Source organism: Manacus candei, unplaced genomic scaffold (assembly GCF_025592945.1).
Source record: "Manacus candei isolate 608988 ecotype Guabito, Panama unplaced genomic scaffold, ASM2559294v1 h1tg000618l, whole genome shotgun sequence".
Taxonomy (NCBI): domain Eukaryota; kingdom Metazoa; phylum Chordata; class Aves; order Passeriformes; family Pipridae; genus Manacus; species Manacus candei.
In genome coordinates this window covers 1-21,354 of record NW_026138666.1, presented here as the reverse complement: position 1 = coordinate 21,354, position 21,354 = coordinate 1, and the positions used below count along the sequence as shown (strand labels likewise).

Below are 21,354 nucleotides of genomic sequence, written 5' to 3'. Positions count from 1 at the left end.
GAATCCTCTGTGTTATATCAGTCAGCACAAAAGCATCTGTCTAACATCACAGAGCCTTGAGTAGCTGCAATAAAAGCAACAACAAAAGGAAACAAAATGAGAACGGATGTGGAGAAAGATGTAGAGTTTGCACACATTTTATGCCAATTAAGAAATCATGAAAAATGCTTCTGCTAGTAAACAAAAACTTCCCATACATTTGGCAGCACATTGAGCATCACCACCAGCAGCACTGCAATTTTCACCCGGTTGCCACATACCAGACCCTATGTGTTTTCAAACTGACACTTTTTCATTTTCCAAATGTACACTTCTTAGGTTTTATCATTTTGCTGGGAGCGTCCACCAATTTGACCACATGTAGAAGTATTTGTTCAACTGAGGTTGGACAGTGAACACAAAATCTTTTCATTTAGACTTCAGGTCTTCAAATCACTTTTGTAAATTATCATTTGTCTAAACCAGATTCAGCAGTAACTTCTACCTGAAATAACCTTTTGTCCTAACCACCTATTTTTTACTTTGCAGCACCTACTGGAAAATTAGTTTACACCACATATAGCATACAGGTGAGGCCTAGAAAGGATTAAACAGATCTAAATTGTTCCCTGGTTTTGAAAATTCCTTGAAGAACATTTTATAAGTTTATTTTTTAATCTTCCTTTTAAATCAAATTATGATCTTTCACCTCAACCTTCCCCAGCCCCTCTGAGTGAGATTCAGTCCTTTCTTGCAAGCTCCTGCCCACACCCTCTTCCATCCTGTTCCCTCTGACTGACACTCTTTGATGACAGCCACTGCTTCATTAATGCAGCTCAGCCCTGACATCACAGATAGAACATATGCTCTTGTAATTCCAGTGCAATAAAATGCTGTTCAGTCATTACTTCTTGAAGGCCTCCACCAACCCTGCTCACAGCACTTTTTATGTGGCAGATTGAGTAACACTGAGAACCCAAACATTTCATCCTCCTCCTTCTCTGAATGCCCCCTTCACATGCCATGGGCTGAGGCAGCAGCTGAGAGGGAGCACAGCTTGTTTCATAAACAAGTTGCATTAAATATTCTTCCATACATTATAGAGAGGACAAAGGTCAGGGGAGTCGGGGCAGCCAGGAGGTGACTCAATATATCTGTGTCACAGGATTGATTTCACAAGAGAATTAGAAATCAATGCCTGGAGTTTAGGGGCTAAAAGCCTTTCACCTTTAGGTCACCAATTCATACCCAGCTGAGTTTGGTAGTGACTTAAGGCTGTTACCCTCTGAAGGTTGTTTAATCAGAAGGTGTTTGACTGTATCAGTGTTTTATCATATGCATTTGCTTGAATTTGCTCACATCACAATGATCGATTGTCCATAATTTAAAAAGCTCTTCCACAGCAGAGACCTTGTGCTCCAAAGAAGGACCTTGGACCAAAAGGGTATGAATCCTGACCTACCTTCTCACTGGAAAATGGTTCCTTTGGATCAACAGTGACTTTGTGCTAGGAATAAAGAGAGGACTTCAGGATGGAAGGATATCCATCTAATATTTCATAATTAAATCTTTCATAAATTGGCAGAAAATTTTCTTCCTGTTTCTCTTTTAAATTAATAACAGGCTTTTAATTAACATTAATATTTTGGCAGAAACTTGGCAGCTTGATTAAACAAAGAATGATTATATTTTCAACTTCTCAGCACAAGTGTTTCTTCTACTCACAGGAAAAAGCACACAAACACTGACAATGCTCCACGTTTTTCCCACCTACTTAGTACCACTCCACTTGAAGACTGAAGTCCTAAATTTAAAAAAAAATGAATAAAATCAATACGGTCAAGCTGGAGAGCTCCATTGTATGGAAACACAGTACTATCACAAAAGCCCGATAGAACATTGCATATTTATAAGAAGTAGCCACAATATTTTATACTACAATGTTTTCACCCTAAATATAGCTTACAATGCAAGCCAACTAATCTTTTCCTCTGTCATTCTGACTACAGGGACTCACTGGAAAAAAAAAAACGAAAACAAAAATGACTTCTTGTTCCTTGCTGGGAAAGTAGGCAGGTGTTTGGTCTTTTGGGAAAATGATGGGTGAAGAGCTGCTTTATTTATCATGAGAGACTTTCCTGAAGAGTGAGAATTAGAAAAAAAAAAAAAAACAAAAAGAAAGGAAAAAAACCTTTAGGAGTGGTACATGTTAGCTGCTTTAATTAGGAAACAATAAATAGCACATTATCACATATCACTTCCTCCATCTAAGCATTCGTTTAGGTCACATAAAACCCAAGAAACAGCTTCCTAAAGGCAAAAAGCTGAATCTGTTTTGCAGAGTGGTTAAACCTGTCATCTAATATGATTAACAAAATCATAAGAGGAACATGTCTAGGCACAGAGAACTTTTTGCTTGTCAAAAATATAGTCTTTTCCAGAAAATGTTTTGGTTATTTTTTCCGATGGAACAATACCTCAATGGTAAAAACAAAGAAGCAAAACAACCTCCAACAGAAATGACTTTCAAATCAGAAGCACATATGCCTTGATGGTGGGACAACTTATTAGCATAATCAATAAACTGGCACATGTCCCAGAGGCATATAAACAGCTACTAATGGGAACCAGACCATAAGTCAAAACCTGGACCAGAAACTACTGAGACATTTCCTACTTTCTTCTGGAAGTTTTGTACAATCCACAGGCATCTTCATAAGCATATGCAGACAGACCACGAGAAATCAGGAAACTATTGGTTAACTCATTAGTGTCTTCTCCCTTCAAATAAACTGTTCGGAAAAAACTCAGTAACAGTTGCCTTACAAAAATACAGTATATTAAGAGGAAAAAGGATGAAATTAAGCAAAAAACAATGGGGTTGAAAGGTTAAGAAATTATGCGTCTGTATCACCGATAAGCCTTACCAAAAGTGTGGGATACACTCTGACTCGTGGCAGCTCATTTCAATCCAAAATTAATCCAATTCAATTTCCTTTTACACTAACAAAGGGTTGAAGGGAACACTTTCCATGCGGTTTGAAAAAGGCCAACATGTTGACGGAGAACTGCCTAAACTCAGAATACCAAAAATAAGGCTTCTATGCTGTCTTGAAAGGCAAGGCATTAAAAGGAGTTTCCCTTCTTCATATGACACGTTTGCAATTTAGATCTATTGCCAGGCAGAGGTCACTGTGCTATAGTAATAGACTATTTAAAGTAATAATGGTTCTGTCTTTTATCCCACTATGTGTCCGAAATCACGAGACTATTCATGTCTGCTTCTAATTTTACTTACCCTGATTTGACTTGAGTCAGCATATGAAAACCTGAATCAAACAATCATTTCTATCTGCAGCATGATCTATTGTACAAATAGCATGCTATCCTCGTGTTAGTAAGATACATAATTTTTTTTCATTAGACTAGGGACCAGGGACATTATTTTATCTGCAACTTCAAGATAAAGACTTTGGACCTTAAAGTATGTAAATTCTTTTATATTTAAGCTTGTTATAGAATACATAAAAGTGATACTATAGAGTTACTAGACTTCTCCGCAAAAGAATGTGATTCACTGGGGTTTAAGTGTATAACAACAGTCAAAAATAAGCATTTAAATGGTTTCAGGAAACTAAAATGTATGAAATAAGCAAACTGAGGATGTAAGTAGCATAAAACCCTCCCAATTATGCTCCTGTTGCCTTTTTCTGTTCTCGTTTAGCATGCAATTAACAAATACACTACTTCCTCTCTGCTAACAGCCTAAGGAGCTTAAGCTGTTAATAGTGGTAGCAGTGAATGACTTGAGTGGTACAACATTCCTGTCTTTATCTTTAAAATGACAACACGTGGGTAATTTACAACCCTCCTAATTCTTTTACAATCACTGGTCAAATGCACTGTGACCAATCCAACTCTGCAAGATCACATGAGGAAAGAAATTACTGTACATAGAATCACATTATGCACCTTCACACTACACTGTGAGCCCAAATGCCTTGAAGTTGCTCAAACTGAGATAACAACTGAGTTCACATCATATCCCTCAGTGTTTGTGAAAGAAACCTCTTAAACGACTCGACAAATGTTTCCTTTTTGCCATTCAAAGCTCAGACCAGTGCACAGATACATGATGCATCAATTTTTTTGTTCACTAAGAAAATAATACATAAGAACCTGAGAGTGTCTGAAAAAAGAGTTCTCCCTCCAATATTGCATACTGATATTTTCCAATATAAAACCTATTCTATCTTAATAACATTAATATTCAGTTCATTCATTCACATGATTGAAGATCTACCATATTTGGCTTGATTTGAATGACGTTAATGGCAATCAGAAAGACTCTAAGAAAAATAGATAGGACCTATTTTATGACAGAATTTAGACTTTTAAATTGGTTAAATGCAAGCTATTGAAGTATCTACTAAAAGTATTAACTGAATACACATTTAGGAAAAATTTTAACTTATAATCACTCGAATTTGTGATAATAGCAAAAAGTCATAGGTTAGGGTCCAGAACCCAGGCTATTGTTCAAACACAGTGGAGAGGATTATCCCTATCTCAAAGAGACATATCAAAATGGTCACAATTTTTTGTAGTCCAAACTATCATTAAACTGTTTACATGTATATAATACCTTGAAATTTCTGCTTGACAGACCTACAGTTTGTACACGTCAGTATTTGGAAAGCTAAAACAGAGACAGGCAGCAGTTCAACTGGTACAGTTACCAGATGTGCAGTTCCAGCAATTAGGACATAAACTGGTCAGACAATGACTTTAGCCTTGGACTACTGAACAGAAGGTGATGAAGCATCTCTAATGAACTGGCTCACTCTGTGTCTTTCCAAAGCAAACACAGCCAACTCTGAGTTATCTTCTTGTGCATCACCTCTGAGCATTACTGCAGACGTGGAATAGAAACAACATCTGCTGAACTCACTCTGCAAAAAACAATTAGCTATTAACTGAAGCCCACAGAAGAATCCAGTTATTGCAATCACAGACACTTACCCAACAGGGCATTGCGCCCGTTGTCATCTGGCAGGAATCTTTTGTCCACAGCACACACTAACAGGTGATCAGGTAAATTGGGTGACTTCGCACCAACAAGTAAAAACCCAGATGGCACCTCAATATGTTCATTGGAAATTGAAACCAGTCTCAAATCTTTACCAGCCTGGCAGAAACCTAGAAAAAAAAATCAGTGCAACTTATTTTACATTGATAAGATCTTTTTTTTGTTTAATGTTCACAACTGTCTTCATTAAAGGACTTCCTATATTTTTAATGAAAAACAAGGTCTTACCCTCAAAATCAAAGGCATACCAAAAGATTATTTTCTTCCCTGCCTTTTGGTCAGACATCAGGATTCTACCAGTACAATAAGCAAACAAAAATTTGAAAATGTACAGTGAAGTTTCTCTTGATATTCTGCAACCTACATATTTAAGGAACTATTCACAACATCATCATAACTTAGGTTGGACATTCAAAAATGGAGATAATAATTTTCAATATCTGGTGAATTTCACTGGATTTTCCTTGGTTTTGAATATTTTTTACAGCTACATAAAATTAGGTACACTTTAAACACAAAAGAGCAATGATAAAGAAATAAGAAGTATCACATTCATTTTAGCAAATGCCATATCTGCAAACTGGACCTTTTAAAGGTTGTGGTGACTAAGAGAACAGAAGTTCTGTCCTTGTGCCAGGCATTCTAACAAATGCTTCTCTGACACATTGAACAAAGACCCTGTCAAATGTAAGAGCAACTGAGAGCAATCCATCTTTATCTGGCAGGTAATGAACAATGACAGTTTTAGAATTTCTGTATCATATAGATTATCTCATTCTGATGAATTATAGGGGAAATGGCCTCAGTCCTACCCTTTTCATCTTACCATCAGTAGTGCAACATCCTTCTGGAGGAGGTTTCATTTGGTAAGGAACAGGAGGACTACTTGATTCTGAGCCTTCTTCTTCCTCCTCCTCTTCTTCTTCTTCCTCATTATCTGCTCTGCTGCCTGCTATGAATTATCATAGCATAAATGACTCAGACAACAAAAAATGCTGGCAACAAACTCATGAATGAACAGGGTGACCCAGTTACAGAAAGTATTACAGCAAACTGGATTCTCTCCTCTTGACAATGACTTTACTCTTGCCAACTCTTGAAATTTGTTGTTTCCTTAAAGCTCCACTTTCCAGTCATGCTTATAATAGAATGTCTTTCATCAAAAAAATAAAGCTGTTAACTTGTGTGCAAAAGAAGTTCAAAAGCTTGACTCAGCTGCACCTGAGAAAGTAAAACACACTAAAGGACAAATATAAAGAAGCCTCGATTTATTAATTTTTTAAATCTCTTTATTTTCAACTAACTGCACAATTTTGAGAGGCCTAACTTCTAGTGTTCGAATTCTTGCTGATCACAACAGTGTAACTGTATCCTTTGTTTAGAATATTAACAGCCAATAAAACCCAAAGTCCTTACTTCTAGCCCTTCAGAACGTCCTGGCTACAGCCCAAGTACAGATTTTATTAATTAGGTATTGACCATGTCCTTGTTTTTGTACAGGAAACTGAAAAAATGGTTCCTGCTCGAAACTAGGTTCACCATGGGTGCTGCCACAATAAGAACACCTAATTCTTGGGCTGTCTGCCTCCTACCAGAATCCAGAGCTCTGTGTAACGCACTGACACTCCCTGTACAATGTCAAGGAAAGGCAGATGCCCGGGACGACGATTCACAGCAGCCTGTGCATGGACTGTGCTAGTCTAGGAGGCAATATGAAGGCAATACTGAATGCTGGAGAGGAATACAGGATGTAAGCTTCATTTTTAGAGGGCTTTAGAGGGCTAGAGGCTGCTTCTTTCCTTCACCCACAGGACAATGTTTTTTTCATGCATGATACAAGAGCTCCTGCAAAACATAGCAACCAATTACCCCATCCCCTCTTATGGCTCAGATACACTCACGTTAAATGAGAGAAATGTGGTGAGCAGAGGAGCGCAACTCAATGGTAAATGGGCAGAACACTTCTACAGACAGGAGTGAGGAAAATTTTACATAGCACAGATATAGGGCACAAGCACTAAGTGAACCCTGTCGGGCTTATGTCAAGCTTATAAGCTTCTAGGTGTCTGTAGGAACATGCCTGCAGCAAACACAACCCAAAGAGCTTTCACTGGCAAAATTGGGTGGCGAAGGCCTGCAGGTGCTTGAAGATCAGCAGGAAGCCAAATATCTGTCGGTACTTGGGCAAGTACAAGAGCAGTCAGGCACTGACATCATTCTGTTGATCCAGTTTTTAGTCGTGAAACAGAAAAATGAGGAAGCACAGTGCAATGATCTTCCAAAGCTTAGTGCCAACTGGACACTCTCTTTGCTTCAAATGACTTTGGTTTAGGCACTCAGAAACTGAGAGTGGACCATCAAGGATTTATCTTTTTCCTATGACGCTCCTCAGAATATCCTTTTATTTTATTGTGTAATTTGAAGATTTATCTGTAAAGGTCATTAAGACACATATTCCAATCCAGAAGAGGATTTGAAGGGTATGTTTACTTTTAAGTATCTGATCATCAAGCTCCACTCCTGGTGTACACAACTAAGGACAGAACGTTAAACAAAATTGTTTTAATGGCATGGTCTAAAGACAAAAATGCTGCAAGTAACAAAGGGAAAAGTGAAGCTCTCCATCTTTGCTATTTAAGTAAAGGGTAAATTATGTGTTATGACTTGACCTTGGCCAACATCCAAATGCAATGGAAAAGGGCTGAATCTGGCTCTTCTCTCCTTACCCACACTCCCAGACATGAAGTTCCTTCCTTCCTTCCTCTTTGTGCCAGCTCTGACACTTACTGGAGCCTTTACTGAGCCATCCCAGTTTCTAAACCAGCAAAACACTAAGCAAACAAAAGTGACCAATTTTTTTTGCTGGGTTTATGCTTTAAATTAGCATAGTGGAAGATCCAAAAGATGCCAAAATTGATGAAAAGCGAGAAAATGGGAACATATGGAGTGAGCAGAACAAGAAGTGGGTATTTCCCCTTTGGACACTGGTAAACTGAGGTTTGTTCAACCATAACAGGTGATTTAAGAAAGAGACTAAAAATGGAAGTGGAGACTAAGAAAAAGGAGAGCTACAGCACTTTCAGTTCAAAAGTGGAAACAATAAAAGAGCAAATAGGTACACAAGCATGAGCTGCTGCCACATGTAAAGGGCATCATTAGGGTTTCTGCTGCTTGTTTTAAAAAAAAAGATCTGCAGTTTATGCTTCCATTTTACTTTTAAAGCAGCGCCTATTCAAAGCACTCAAAAAAACTTCAAAGAAAAAAAAAATCAAAATTTCAAAGAAAGTTTGCCTGTGTCTGTTCCACATTGTTCTTAAACAATTCCAAATGAAAACACAATCAAGCAGTCAAAACCAGGGACAAGACGATGGCAAAAGTGGACTCAGAACCTCAGTCCTCATGCTGTATGTTACAGAACTAGGTAGTCAGATGATCCAACTTCATATAGCTCCATTAAACCAACAGTCATTCTGTGAAGATTTTGTCCATATTTTATTGAATTTAAATTTATTCACAGTTATCATAAACACCATTGTTTGCTTTAAGAAATTCTTTTAAGTTCTCAGCAAGGATTTATTAGACCTTAATCTCAGCTGTGATAAAGATATTTCACGTGGAAAATTCTTTTCTCCTTAAGGTATAATTTAAATGTAAGTAAAGTTCAGCAAATACAACTTCTAATAACTGGCAATCCAGTCCACAGTTTTCATTTGCAGTTTACATGGCAATAACTGGGCACACAGAGGTATGCAAGGAATCTGAATCTGTTAGAGCCAAATAACCTTGCCTTCTATTGCAAAGAGTTCTTAATGCTCACTCCTAGAAAGGCCCAGGAACATCCAGACCACTCACTGGCATTTGCAGATACGTTCTGCAATCAAAAAATGCTAAGAAAATAAAGATGAGTTTAGAAGATCCTCATTAGAAATGTACAACCAGTGAGTCCACAGTAAACTGCAGGCTTTTTGATGAAACGAAAAATCTAGAGGTTTGTTTAAATAATGATAATGTTTTTGGAGTAATTTAAGTGCTACATGAATTTGCCAGGTCTGGAGATGAGAGAGAACGTATAATAATAAAAAGGAAAAAAAAAAACCAACCAAACCAAACAAAAGAAACCCAAAACAAAACCAAAGCAAAACAAACAGAAAACCCACAAACAAACAAAAAACCCCCACTAGAATGAAAGAAAACATACTATTATTGGAGCCAAGGAGATCTGACATAATGTCTAAACCAACTTTGATGAATGCGGTACTTTTAATTTACATAGCTGCAAGTAATCTTATAGATTAATACAGTTGCATAAATTACTTTAAAGCCATACATTTATAATATGCCTGTTTTTTTTTCAAATCTAGAATGTGTAGACTGGAAAACTATACTCACTGAAGTATTTCTTTAAAAGAACCTGGAGGTGCTGGTTGACAGCAGCTTAACATGAGCCAGCAGTGTGCCCAGGTGGCCAAGAAGGCCAATGGCATCCTGGCCTGGATCAGGAACAGTGTGGCCAGCAGGACCAGGGCACTGATCGTCCCTCTGTACTCGGCACTAGTGAGGCCACATCTCGAATCCTGTGTCCAGTTCTGGGCTCCTCAGTACAAGAAAGACATTGAGGTCCTGGAGCAGGTCCAGGGAAGGTCAACAAAGCTGCTGAAGTTTCTGGAGCACAAGTCTGATGAGGAGCTGAAGGAGCTGGGATTGTTTATTCTGGAGAAAACGAGGTGCAGGGGTGACCTTATTGCTCTTTACAACTACCTGAAAGGAGGTTGTTGCCAGGTGGGGCCTCTTCTCCAAGGTAACTAGTCATAAGACAAGAGGAAATGGCCTCCAGCTGCACCAGGGGAGGTTCAGCTTGGATATCAGGAAGAATTTTTTCACTGAAACGGTGGTTAACCATTGGAACAGGAATGTGGTGGAGTCAACATCCCTGAAGGTTCAAGAAACAACTGGCTATGGAAATGGTTTAGTTGATATAGTGGTGTTTGGTCAAAGGTTGGACTTGATGATCTTGGAGGTCTTTTCCAGCCTTAATGATTCTATGATTCTATTCTGTGATTCTATTTTAGGCATAAACTATCACAACAGATATGTAATGATACTAGGCTAGTATCACTGGCTAGGTACTTTTTTTCTGGTTTAGATGGTCATTTAAGTATCAAAAGAAGAGCGAAAAAAGTTTTTCAAACAAAAAAATATAAACCCATAAACAACAAGTCACCACAGGTGGTTGATAAAGCTAAAAAAAATATTTCTGATTTTTTTTCTTAACCTCACTACACACTCAGTTTTAAGGCTCTCTAGAAATTTTGATATTGTAGCATCATCACAGACAAATATGCAAAAATCAGCTTTATTTACTAGTGGCTGGTTTTGCTGCCAAATGCTGTTTTGAACACGTATAATTTGTTATCCATAACATGGAAGGCCAGAACACTTGGTTTGCATTGACCCACTGCTCTACGTTGTCTGTATTTATGTCATGTCTACTTGACTGTAGGGAAACACTTGCTGTACTGAGGACCAAGGGGCAGCTATGACCAAGGATAGTCCGAGTATATCCCCACGTCAGAGAGCCAGCACCAAGGCAAGACAACACTGAGAGGGGAGGCTGGGGGCTTGCACAAGCCCCCAAGGATGTCTCTTTGCTCCAGTTGCCCCCTGGCCCTCAGAGCACAGGAATTCGTGTAGCTGGAAGTGGAAAATTCAATTTATGACAAGGCTGCCGTACATGAGACCAGCTTGCAGACCTCCCCCACCTGAGGAACAATCTAGGCAACACTCTTTTACAGGTCCCTTCAGAGCTCCCCTTGTCTGCAACTTTCATGAAAGGAATGTTCTCTGCCAGGTTGTTATGAGACTTTTAATTACAGTTCAATTCTGTTTCCATTAACTACAAAGAAAACAGCCCCTCAACTTTTGGAAAGTTCTTTGAGAGCCTTGAAAGAAAGAAGTTACAGAAGTGTGAAATGGCAGTTTTGTTCCTGAACAATGCATCTGCTCCTGTGGCACCTTTCCCAACTGATGTCATAATCAATTTTGTGACATCAAAGTTGGTTGCCATGGGAGATTTTATGAAATCCTTGTGGGGAAGAGTTTGATAGAAGGATCACTTTGTGTAGGGAATAAGCAGTATATATATTTAAACAAATAATGTATGTCCTATATTAGCAAAAAAAAAAAAAAGAAAAAAAAGAGGAAATGACTAATGATGTGTGAACAGATTTTTTTTTCAAGAAATGTCTTCTCAGCTGTTACCATGAGGTAACAGCAAAGAGTTTAACCTGTGTAAACTACTTTTACTGCTTCTTGGTCTGATTTGTGTGTGTCTGTATGTGTCTGTGTGTTTCTGTGGATTGTTAACCATTATGCATTTCTCACTACATCTGTAGCAAAGTATGACAGGGAAGCAGACATGGACAAAAGTCATGAAATGTCACCCTCATGAGATAAATGACTAAATAATCAAATTATTAAATATAACCACCAACATGCCAATGTTATGCACACATCAGTAAACTCACTGGAAACCAAGAGACCACTACACATAAGAACACACCAAACACCAAATTGTATCATGAGTTTGCTTATCAGTTCCATCCAGTTCATTTGAGCTATACTACTTCCAAAAAAAAAAAGAGCAAATGAAACTCAGAAAGCAGGCTTATCTAAACAGAGACACAAATTCAGTGAGAAATCCTATATCTGTTCAATACTAACTCGTGCAGGTTTTGTGAGACTACACATCCTAAATTTTTACCTTTGCAGCCACAGAATAAGTACAAATACTATGCCCAAAGTAATTAAAAAACATCTCAAAAGCTAAAAAATATTTCTGCTGTATTTATGCATATTGAAAATCAGTCTTAGCGTGCCTGTTTTATTATAAAATCTATCATGTGTTTACTATCATTTACTGCATAAATTTCAGCAGCACATGATACATTATAGGGTAACAGATTTATGTTCCAAATCTCCAGACTTCTCCATAAATTTAATGGAAAAATTCCTAGTACTTCAATTTCAATGTATAGATAAATCTGAGCAAGCAAGTGGCCTAATTTTGTCAGAATAAAAGACAATGCAGTTTTTATTTTTAACCCCATTCTAATACATATATATATATATGTTGAATAAAAAAGAAAACAAATATAAACATATGTTTTTCCATATTATGATTTGAAATGTGCATGCTGAGCCTTGGGAGAGCAAACAGCAGAATTGACTTTGAGCAGAAACAGAAATTCCATTATTTCCTACCTTCCAATGATGACAGTTGCTGTTCAGCTTCCAAATACAACTGAGAAAAGATTGGTCTGGGAACTAAGTTGTTTGAGCGGAGAGAGGCCTCAATAGAATTATGCAACACTTCTTCAAACCTTGTTGTCTTGAGCTGACCAGCGTAAGAATTTCCCATCTTCTCAAAAAAGATAGTAAAAGAGAAAAGAAGAAAAGAAAAAAAAAATTACAATTTAAGCACTCAGAACTCAATCACTGCATGCTGATGTCAGGCTCAACATTTCTCATGAAAGAGAGACGCTTCATTGTCCACAAAGAAAGGCAAAGGAAAAGAACATTGACTGCAGCAGTCACTAAGCAGATCCTGCTGGTAAATTACAGGAAGTTATCTAAAAGTAACAGCTTTCTGCAATTCGGCAGAGAGGCAGCAAGCCTTATCACCTTGAAAATGTGGCTAGAAATCTGATTTAAGTAATTCCTTGGTTTATATAGCAATTGACTAGATGTATTTTCAGTAGTCAGGAATCTATTGTTAAACAGACTTTGTTTTAAATTATTTGAACATAATAAATGTTACAGGATCTGGGCAATAGCACAGTTTTGTGTATTTATCTTTGCATGGTCCATAATGGCTGAACACTGGCTAAAGCAATTCCACATACGTTTTAGAGGTGCTGTCTCATAGATAATGTAGCATTGCTGTAACTCAGAGATTATGAAATATAACAACTTTTCCTTTTCCCCCCAAGCAGTATTTTTCCCTGTAAACATGTTTTTGTGGTGGTTTTGGGGTTTTTTTCTTTGTTAGAATGAGACAGTATCAATTCTATTTGATATTGCATTTATTTATTAGGACTTTATTTTTAGTGAAACCATATCATTTATTCATTCTGTCATTGAGCAGACAGTCTATTCCAGCTCAATATCCCACCTACTTAACTGCCGCCTACTTTCCACAGGGAACACAATGAACTGGTATAGCCAAAAGCCGTGTCAGCTTTCTTTTCCTATTACAAAGTAGCTCTTGCCCTGGGCCCCATGTCCTTTCCCTCCTCAAGTAACTGTGAATAGAAAGCATGAAATGCTTCCTGTTTGTGGCAGTAATTCCTAAACACTGAACAGCCCCTTCTCAGCACAGGGTACTGCTTGGGAAATTAGCGTGTTGGGAAGCATCCTGCAAGAATCAGTCAAGCAGAAGGAAAACTACTGTGAAACCACATACTGCTCTTCATGGAAAAAGGGGTTTGAAAGAAACAACATAAAATGTTGTTAATTTGAATATCTTTTTATGACTTTTTAAAGCATATTTTACATATATGATCATATTTTTGTATACTTATTTGTATCATGTTAATACTGTATAGAGAGAAGTGTTAATACTACATGATATAACACAGTGATATAAGTATATAATATTAATAGAAGCACAATAAGAATTATAAAACAATGCAGGCAGTATTTAAGAAGATGATTTGGATTAAAAGCAGGCATTACTGACAAAATATTCATATATATACACAAAATCAAACAGAAAGTTGCAGTGAGTAGTACTGATGTATCCACCTGGTGAAGGGCAAATGAGAACCTGCAAAACCTGTAAGTGATGTTCAGTGCCAATACGGAAGTCAGGATGCATCTTCTCTTCCAACACAGAAAGCACATTACAGTTCCCTTTCCACACTGACAGGAACCCTCTGGGTCCTTATGTTTTAAGTACTGCTTCCCTGTACACCAAATACAGCTGAAGACTACGAGGAAAGCCTGGCATCAGCAGTATCCTTAACAAGTTTTATCAGAGGTTTCAGAGCCTGACCTTTCACCAAGGTCGGGCTCTGAAATGAATTACATTAAATGCTGTGTCTACACGAGCATTAAAAGTTGTTTAGTTCTAATTCTAATCCACCTTTCAACCATTACTGGACTTGTCTTTGTTACAATGAAGTTTTATATTTAATGCAACAAAGACAAATAAATATCAAAACACTCGACAGATACCCATTTAATTCTTTGCTCTTTTAAATTCTTTCCCATATTATGAACTCATGTTTTCTCCTGTTACATTGCAGGCATCTGCAGGCTCAGGGACCCATCTCTATCAGGGACAAGCACAATGTGGTTCTACATGACTGATCAACACGGTCTTGAGAGTCCAGACTAAAGACAAAAAAAAAAAATGTATGAACATGCTCTCAACATGTTAACATTTGAAGTTACACTTTCAGGAATGGAAAGAGTATTCAGCTATCATCTATTCCACACACTATTTTATATTGACTGCTTTATTTAAATACAGAGCCAAAACATGAAAATTAGGACATCTAAAAGACTTTTTGCACTTAAAAAAAACAAACCTGATACAACACAAAGGGAATATCCAAAAGTTTGACTGCTGTGGCAGAGGCCTGTCTTAAAAAGGGCTGGATTCTACCTGTTCTGAACATGACCTTGCAAAGCAGACTAGTCTACCTGATTTTCAAACTTATTTACTTCTTTAAATCATGTATTAAAGCATGTGAAAGATAGGGAGTTCTCAAATGCATACAGAGTGAGACAAAATACTCAGACAGCTCAAAAGCATTATCAGATGAATAGACATGTGGACTGCTTTATGCAATAAAGGCTTAGTTGCTCTACCAATGACTATCTGGATCTAATTGCAATGAATCAGAAAACACTATAATATTTCTGTTTACAAACTGTATTCCACAGACACAGTCAACTATTATTCTGTATAGTTTATTAGAAAAAAGAAATAGAGATACCATTTACAGGGATTTAACATGTTTGCTCAGGATTTATAGAGCCTGCTGCTGTTCAAAACAGAAACTCTGTATTTAACCCCAAGGATGGCAGAAACCATCAATGGGATGTTACAAATAAGCAATCAGTTAAGATTAAATTATTTGTGTAAGAGGCAGGTCCTGAAATCCTTTGCAACACAAGCATGTTTGTTTATCCATTGGGGTACTAATTTAATTCTGTGAATGGGTTGGTAAAATGAAACAAAAATATGCTTTTTGAATTTGTAAGCTCTTGTGCACTTCTGGGATCTTACAATCACAGTATAAACACAATCATAAATCCAAGAACCTATTTGGGAATATGTGATAAGTATTTTATAGCCATTTTTCATCAACAAACATACACCAATTGGAAGTGAAAAACTGGCATCCAGGAGTTTTTTTGCCAGCATCAGCCTTTGCTGTTCAGAGTCCCAGTGACTCTTAGTTGCAGGAGAAATTATTTCTCCAAAGCAAGCAAGGGGGGAAGCCGTTTCCCGCTAACTCTGCGATGGTTGTCATCTCCTTTTTTTAAAGCTGCTCAGACTGTGGTATCTGAATTGTCAGTTGCTGACTCTGTGGCATCAGGAAGCACAGCTTTGAGTTCTATGTTTCTGCTTCAATGAACGCAGCATCCCTAGCCCAGATTTGTGTCTCTCCTGGATACCAGTGGGTGGCACAGGCTAAACTTTAAAATGCTCGTGAAATTCCAAGACATGAACATAGATGGTGACCAGAACTATTAAAAATAAAAACAAACCAAAACCACACTGACACGGAAAGGATGACCCTCAACCCCATCCACTAATAAATCAAAGGGTACCTCTCTATCACATCATCAGTTTCCATGGAGAGCATGCAGGGAAAAATACTTGCCAATATAAAGAGATTAAAAAACGGAAAAGGCTGGATCTGGAAGAGTTGCATAAAAGTGTAATAAAAAGACAAAAACCACTCTGAGTAACTTGGAAGTCTAAGAAACAATTGCAGATACAAATGAAGCAGGTCAGGCCAACGTCTTGGAAACTTAAGCTGGCAAACAGAGCTGCCAAGTCCAGACATCTGAAAATGAGTGTCGAAGTGTGTTAGTCATGAAAGGGAACATGCTTTGAACTCCAAACAAGGAACTGTCAGGATTCCTGTGAAAACAGAGATTACGTGACTAAGAAAAGTAGGGATCTTCTTAAGGGTGTCACATATAGAGTCAACTTCAAGTTCAATTGCAGTTCAGCTAGTCAGGGTTTGAAAAAAACCTGCACTATGCCACTATGAGCCTGTGTTCCAGCTGCTGTGATTTAGAAAACGAGTTCCCTCTCAGCCACAAGGGCAATACCTACGTCAAAAGCATGACAGTGACTGGTCATGGTAACAGAGGGTGATTGTCAACAGCAGGAGGACACACAGTCCCATCACCCAGATCTTGGAGGGAGATCTTTTGCACAGTGGAACAAAGAGGGTGACACACTATTGACTTCTTAGTTGCAGTGAGGAGCATTAGGGTTTTTGTGAAGACTGAAGATCTGGCACAGCAATTCTGGACAAATTTATCCCATACCTAGGACAGACTGGGTATCCTAAGGAACACTATGGGCTTTAAAGCATGGAAAGTAATCCAGGGCTTTCGACAACTCCCATTGGAATAGACTGATAAAGAAAGTCTGCCCTTAGCAGAAACTGAGTGAACTAAAGAGTATATGTGGGCTGTGTTAAGAAGGCTTGAAAAAATAATCAAGGTATTTAAGTGAGAAATTAGAAAGACACGGTTGATTACTAAGAAATTCAACCTTAGATACAACTTACAAATTATTACAGGAGGAAATGTTTCATATTAAGTTGCAAATTGTTTGCATTATAAAATATTATTGACATTGCTACTTTAATGCATTGATCCAGCCAGCAAAACTGTATAGCAATAGATAGGTTTTCCCAGTTTGAGCAGCCAGCTTTCATACTTTTGAAATAGTTTAACAGACTAATTTCTACTGTATCATTTCTAAGAGGAAAATAGTAAGATGTTCCCAAGCTCTCCAAAAAGAATTTGTTATTGCTGTGACAAGAGACAGTTTATCACTTGTATAAAATGAGAGGTTTTGTTTGGATGCCCTTTGAACATGAGTTATATTCTTCCAGGAACATTCAAAATCCATCAATACATGTAAAGTCTGGTAAAATCTCTAGTAATTCTTTAAAACTTGTATTAAATATATCAGTCTAATTAAGAAGAAAAAAGCCTAGGGTAGGGACTTGTATGTAAATGTACCTATAAGAAGAAAAATAAATTTGGAGACAGCACAAAACTGATTCTCTTCAATGGTAGTGATACATACTGTAAAATATTCCTCATGGATTCAGTTCAGCCATAACACATCATCTTTTACTCTTTTATTTCCATGAAGCTATCTGTAATTACAGTGTTGTCTCTAACTTTGGATTTTGAAGAATAAATTATTTTTAATCTTATATATTAACATCTGTCATGTGTAAAAGTGATACTGTGTGGTAAATCTATTCCCACAGGTTATATAAAATTCTTGATTCAGGAGAACTATAAGACACTCTGATATTCACCCTCCACAAGACTCAGTATACTATTATAGGTTATGTCTTTACTATTAACCTCAAAATAAGGTTACTCCATCCAAAATGCCATTTGGGAACAGTCACTGGCCCAGCATTACTCCTAGAGTGTGCCTGGGAACTACTGCAAAGAGTGAGTGGAAGCACCAGAGCCATGCCAAGACATTACAACAGAAAATTGATTTCTGGCACACAGGAATTTTTTCTGCAACTGTTTAATTTACTAATACATCTGTAGTTCATATGGGCAAAGACAAAGTCATTCTTCCAGAAAGCAACCTAGTTGCTCATGTACCACAAAATTATCACTTGTAGAAATAATTTACGAAGCTTTGTCTTAGTCAGCACAAAGCCACCTACAGGCACAGTAGATAGGTGGACTATTGCCAATTTCTCAAAAAAATATTAGTTACTGGAACTCAAATCTGTTTCTTCAAACTGTTCCGCCAGAATGACTTGGCAGTAAGAGAGAGGAAAAAAGGGGTCAGGAGACTGATGTGTATGATATAATACTGGAGTGTGGGAAACATTTCCTCATTTGAGATCACTTCCAGGCCAATGTTTTACCAAAATTATTTTCACCGGAATCTTAAAAAGGGTTCAATTTTCTTCTGTTAGTCTTACTCAGAAAGAGAACCTCTCAAGCCTCAAAAGATGCTGAGAAATGAAATTATGATCCCCTGTTGAGCTCAGCTCTATCATACCAAAAAGAATAAAATCAGCAGTCACTTATAGATCTGCTGATTGAAATCCATTATTCTGGGAAATAATTTATTCCTCAGCAGTAAAGCTGACAGATGATTGAGGAGTCTCTAGTCATTCTGTGTTTCATATATGAATAAAGTTTGGCAGTTCACTAGAACCCATTTGGCCATTACATTTTAAAGACAACATAAAACATTTAAATAAAACCATAGTTACCTTTGCCAGAAATTTTAGCTCATTCTCTGTGTTACCAGATCTTAAAACTTCTGTATCTCCTGTGGAATTATATGAGAAATGTTATCTACAGACCAGTCCAGATTAAACTTAATGGGTTCCTAATAATGCCACTTTGGAAATTACCTCATGATTAAACATAGAGACTCTGATTAAAGTTGATGACAGATCACAGAGAAATTAATCCTACCACTTTTATACAGCCAAGAACAATTCTGCTGCTATTTCCATAAAATGAATATGCTGCAAGAAGACTACTCAGATCTCTCTACCTCTTCTCTTTCTTTTGCATTTGCTTTTAATTTTTATCTGAGGTCTGCCTTTGATTTTGAAAATCTGGCTCATTACAGACGTGGATTTTCTCCTGCATTAACAGTGAGATGACTTCCTCCTCTGATTCATGTTTCCAAGCAACAGGATGTTGGAATGAGAGGTGCTGATCAAGAGATGCTGAGCTTTCAAGTGCACTGGGAAGAGTGGGAACTGGGAAGATGTCACTAAGGTTTTTGGCAACTTTAGACTCTGAGCCAAATTGCTTCTATTAATCACTGGAATCATTTCTGTCCCTCACAGTAGAAGCAGACAACTGGGAAATGTCTTTATTCTCAGGAGATTGCTGCAGAGATTCATACGGACACCACTGCAGTAAAATCGAACATAGGAAGATCCCCCCACCTACTGAAAAATTAAGCCCATTTCTTAACTGATATATATCTTCAAAAGGCATGAAAACAAACTTGGACAAATCAGTGTTAAACCATCTCAATAAAAACACTATTAAAAAGCTTTTGCCTTCTTTTTTCCTTCAGGCAGATAAATCAAATTTTTTAATCATTCTGATCATTCTTAATATGGAATTATTTCTCATCCACTTTGGCCACAGTAAAGAGAACTTTATCTAAACCCAAGTATGTTCTTATTTTTTGCTGAAATTTTTCAACTGCAAACCAATAAGCATTACTTCTGAGGACAGAGTATTCTTTTCTTCAACGAAAAGGCTACAATTTGTGCAGGGGAAAGTAGCAAAAATGGCAAATGAATATTTTCAACAGAAAAAGGTAAAAGAATTTCCTGATACATCTACAAAAAAAGAAAAACACAAAAAACTTCTCATACAAATTCAACTTTACATTGAACCAAAAAAATAAAGTTGATGAAATTCAGAGCAATCTAAGTTGTCATAAACCCAATAAAATATACAGCTATGCTGGGAGATCCAGACTAAGGCATGTTGGAAATTTAGTGACAGGGAAGCTAAGCTGAGACAGCCTACACTGCAGTTTTCTGGGGAAATAGAAAACTCCAATTGCTATTGGATTCCTTTAATTATTTAAGGATGAAAGGTTGTTTTGGTTTTAAGACATAGTTTAGTCTTCCTTTATGACTACAGAAAACTTAAACTTCCTTCACCCTAGTAACTTTTATGCCTACTCTCAAAACAGAGCTGAATTTTTCCGAGACGTTCATTTAAAGTAATGTTTTGTGTTAAAGTGACACAATATTTTGGTTTATTTTAATACAGAAGAAAAAATGCCAAAGTTCAAATTGCTCATAGCAGAAAATCCTTTGCGAAAAGCCATACATGGATTACTATTAAAGTTTTAAAAAATCATAATCATAAGCAATATTGGGACTGATGCCTTAAAAAAATCTGTAGAAGAATTCAAAAGAAATCTTAATTAGATTTTTTAAAGATGTCTTAACATCTGTTATTGACCTATTTCTTAATTATAATTTTCACTGTACATCTATTTTCAGACATCATGATGACACTGATTTTCATTTAGCTACTTTTTGTTTTAGTATGAACCTTCTTTTCATAGACATGTCATTCCTTAATATCCTGACAACTGAGCTAAGGAGCCACTTCATAAAATGTGAGGTGGGTGATAGTCCGGTGTTGTATTAATAGTGCAGACTGAGCCTAATACAGGATTATGGCAATAAACACAGGCAGTGGCACTTCATCCTATAAATGCTTTCATATTCTTCTCTTCAGGACAAAGTCATACTCTGATGCAGATTTCTTTGATTTTCATAAAGGATATCATAAAGTTTACAGGTATTACTAGAAGAATATCCCTTATCAGCAGCTTCAAGCTGATATGTTTTACTATTTCTCTGGCACAGAACCCTGACCCTATGGCTGGTCAGGCAGCTCTGCCTTGGCTCACATTTGGCTTTTGTGTGTTGCTTTGATCAGCTCCTGGCTTTGGATGAAAGCAATTCTTTCAGAGACCACCTTCAAACTCCCTTAAATAAAAAGAATTACATACATAAAACCAATTGAGCTTGTTAAGCAGCAGGAAGAAGCCAAGTAGAGGGAGGAGAAAGGGAGGGAAGGAGGTGCCACAAATCAGTGCTAGGAAGCGATGATCAAAGTGGTGACTGGAAAATTAGTAAAAAATTATCTCTGAGTTGTACAGGTCTGGATCATTCCTTTTTCCAGTTCCATAAGTGCAAAGGCTCTCTCACTATTACCTAAGAGACACAATTCTCTTTCCAAGAATTGTCTTAGACATCTCTTCTGTACCTTTGAGTACAGCCACTTGAGATCTTAGAGTAAAGCAGTAGGAAGTAGACTGGCAAGCCAGGAGAGAGATGATCTTGAAATGCACTTTTTCCAAAGGAAATTCTAAGAAATCAGCACTTAGAGCATATTATTCTTCCTTCTGGTTACAGGTGCTGTAACTGTTTCCGAGAGAACCTTTACTGAATCCAAAAGGAATCTACAAAGAGTAATGTTACATT

The 21,354-nt window shown here is 37.3% G+C and overlaps 1 protein-coding gene across 1 annotated transcript; it reads right to left on the bottom strand.

Annotated features, from left to right (window-relative positions):
• Window positions 1-1,753: 1,753 nt before the first annotated feature.
• Window positions 1,754-18,638, bottom strand: LOC127466142 (protein GREB1-like; the record flags this gene model as incomplete). The annotated part of the gene is made up of 5 exons (XM_051776747.1): window positions 18,586-18,638; window positions 12,329-12,485; window positions 5,895-6,020; window positions 5,002-5,178; window positions 1,754-1,783 (listed from the first exon to the last, which is right to left on the bottom strand). Coding segments are annotated over exons 2-5 (490 nt in total), but the record flags the coding sequence as incomplete, so codon positions are not given.
• Between the last annotated feature and the right edge of the window lie 2,716 nt (window positions 18,639-21,354).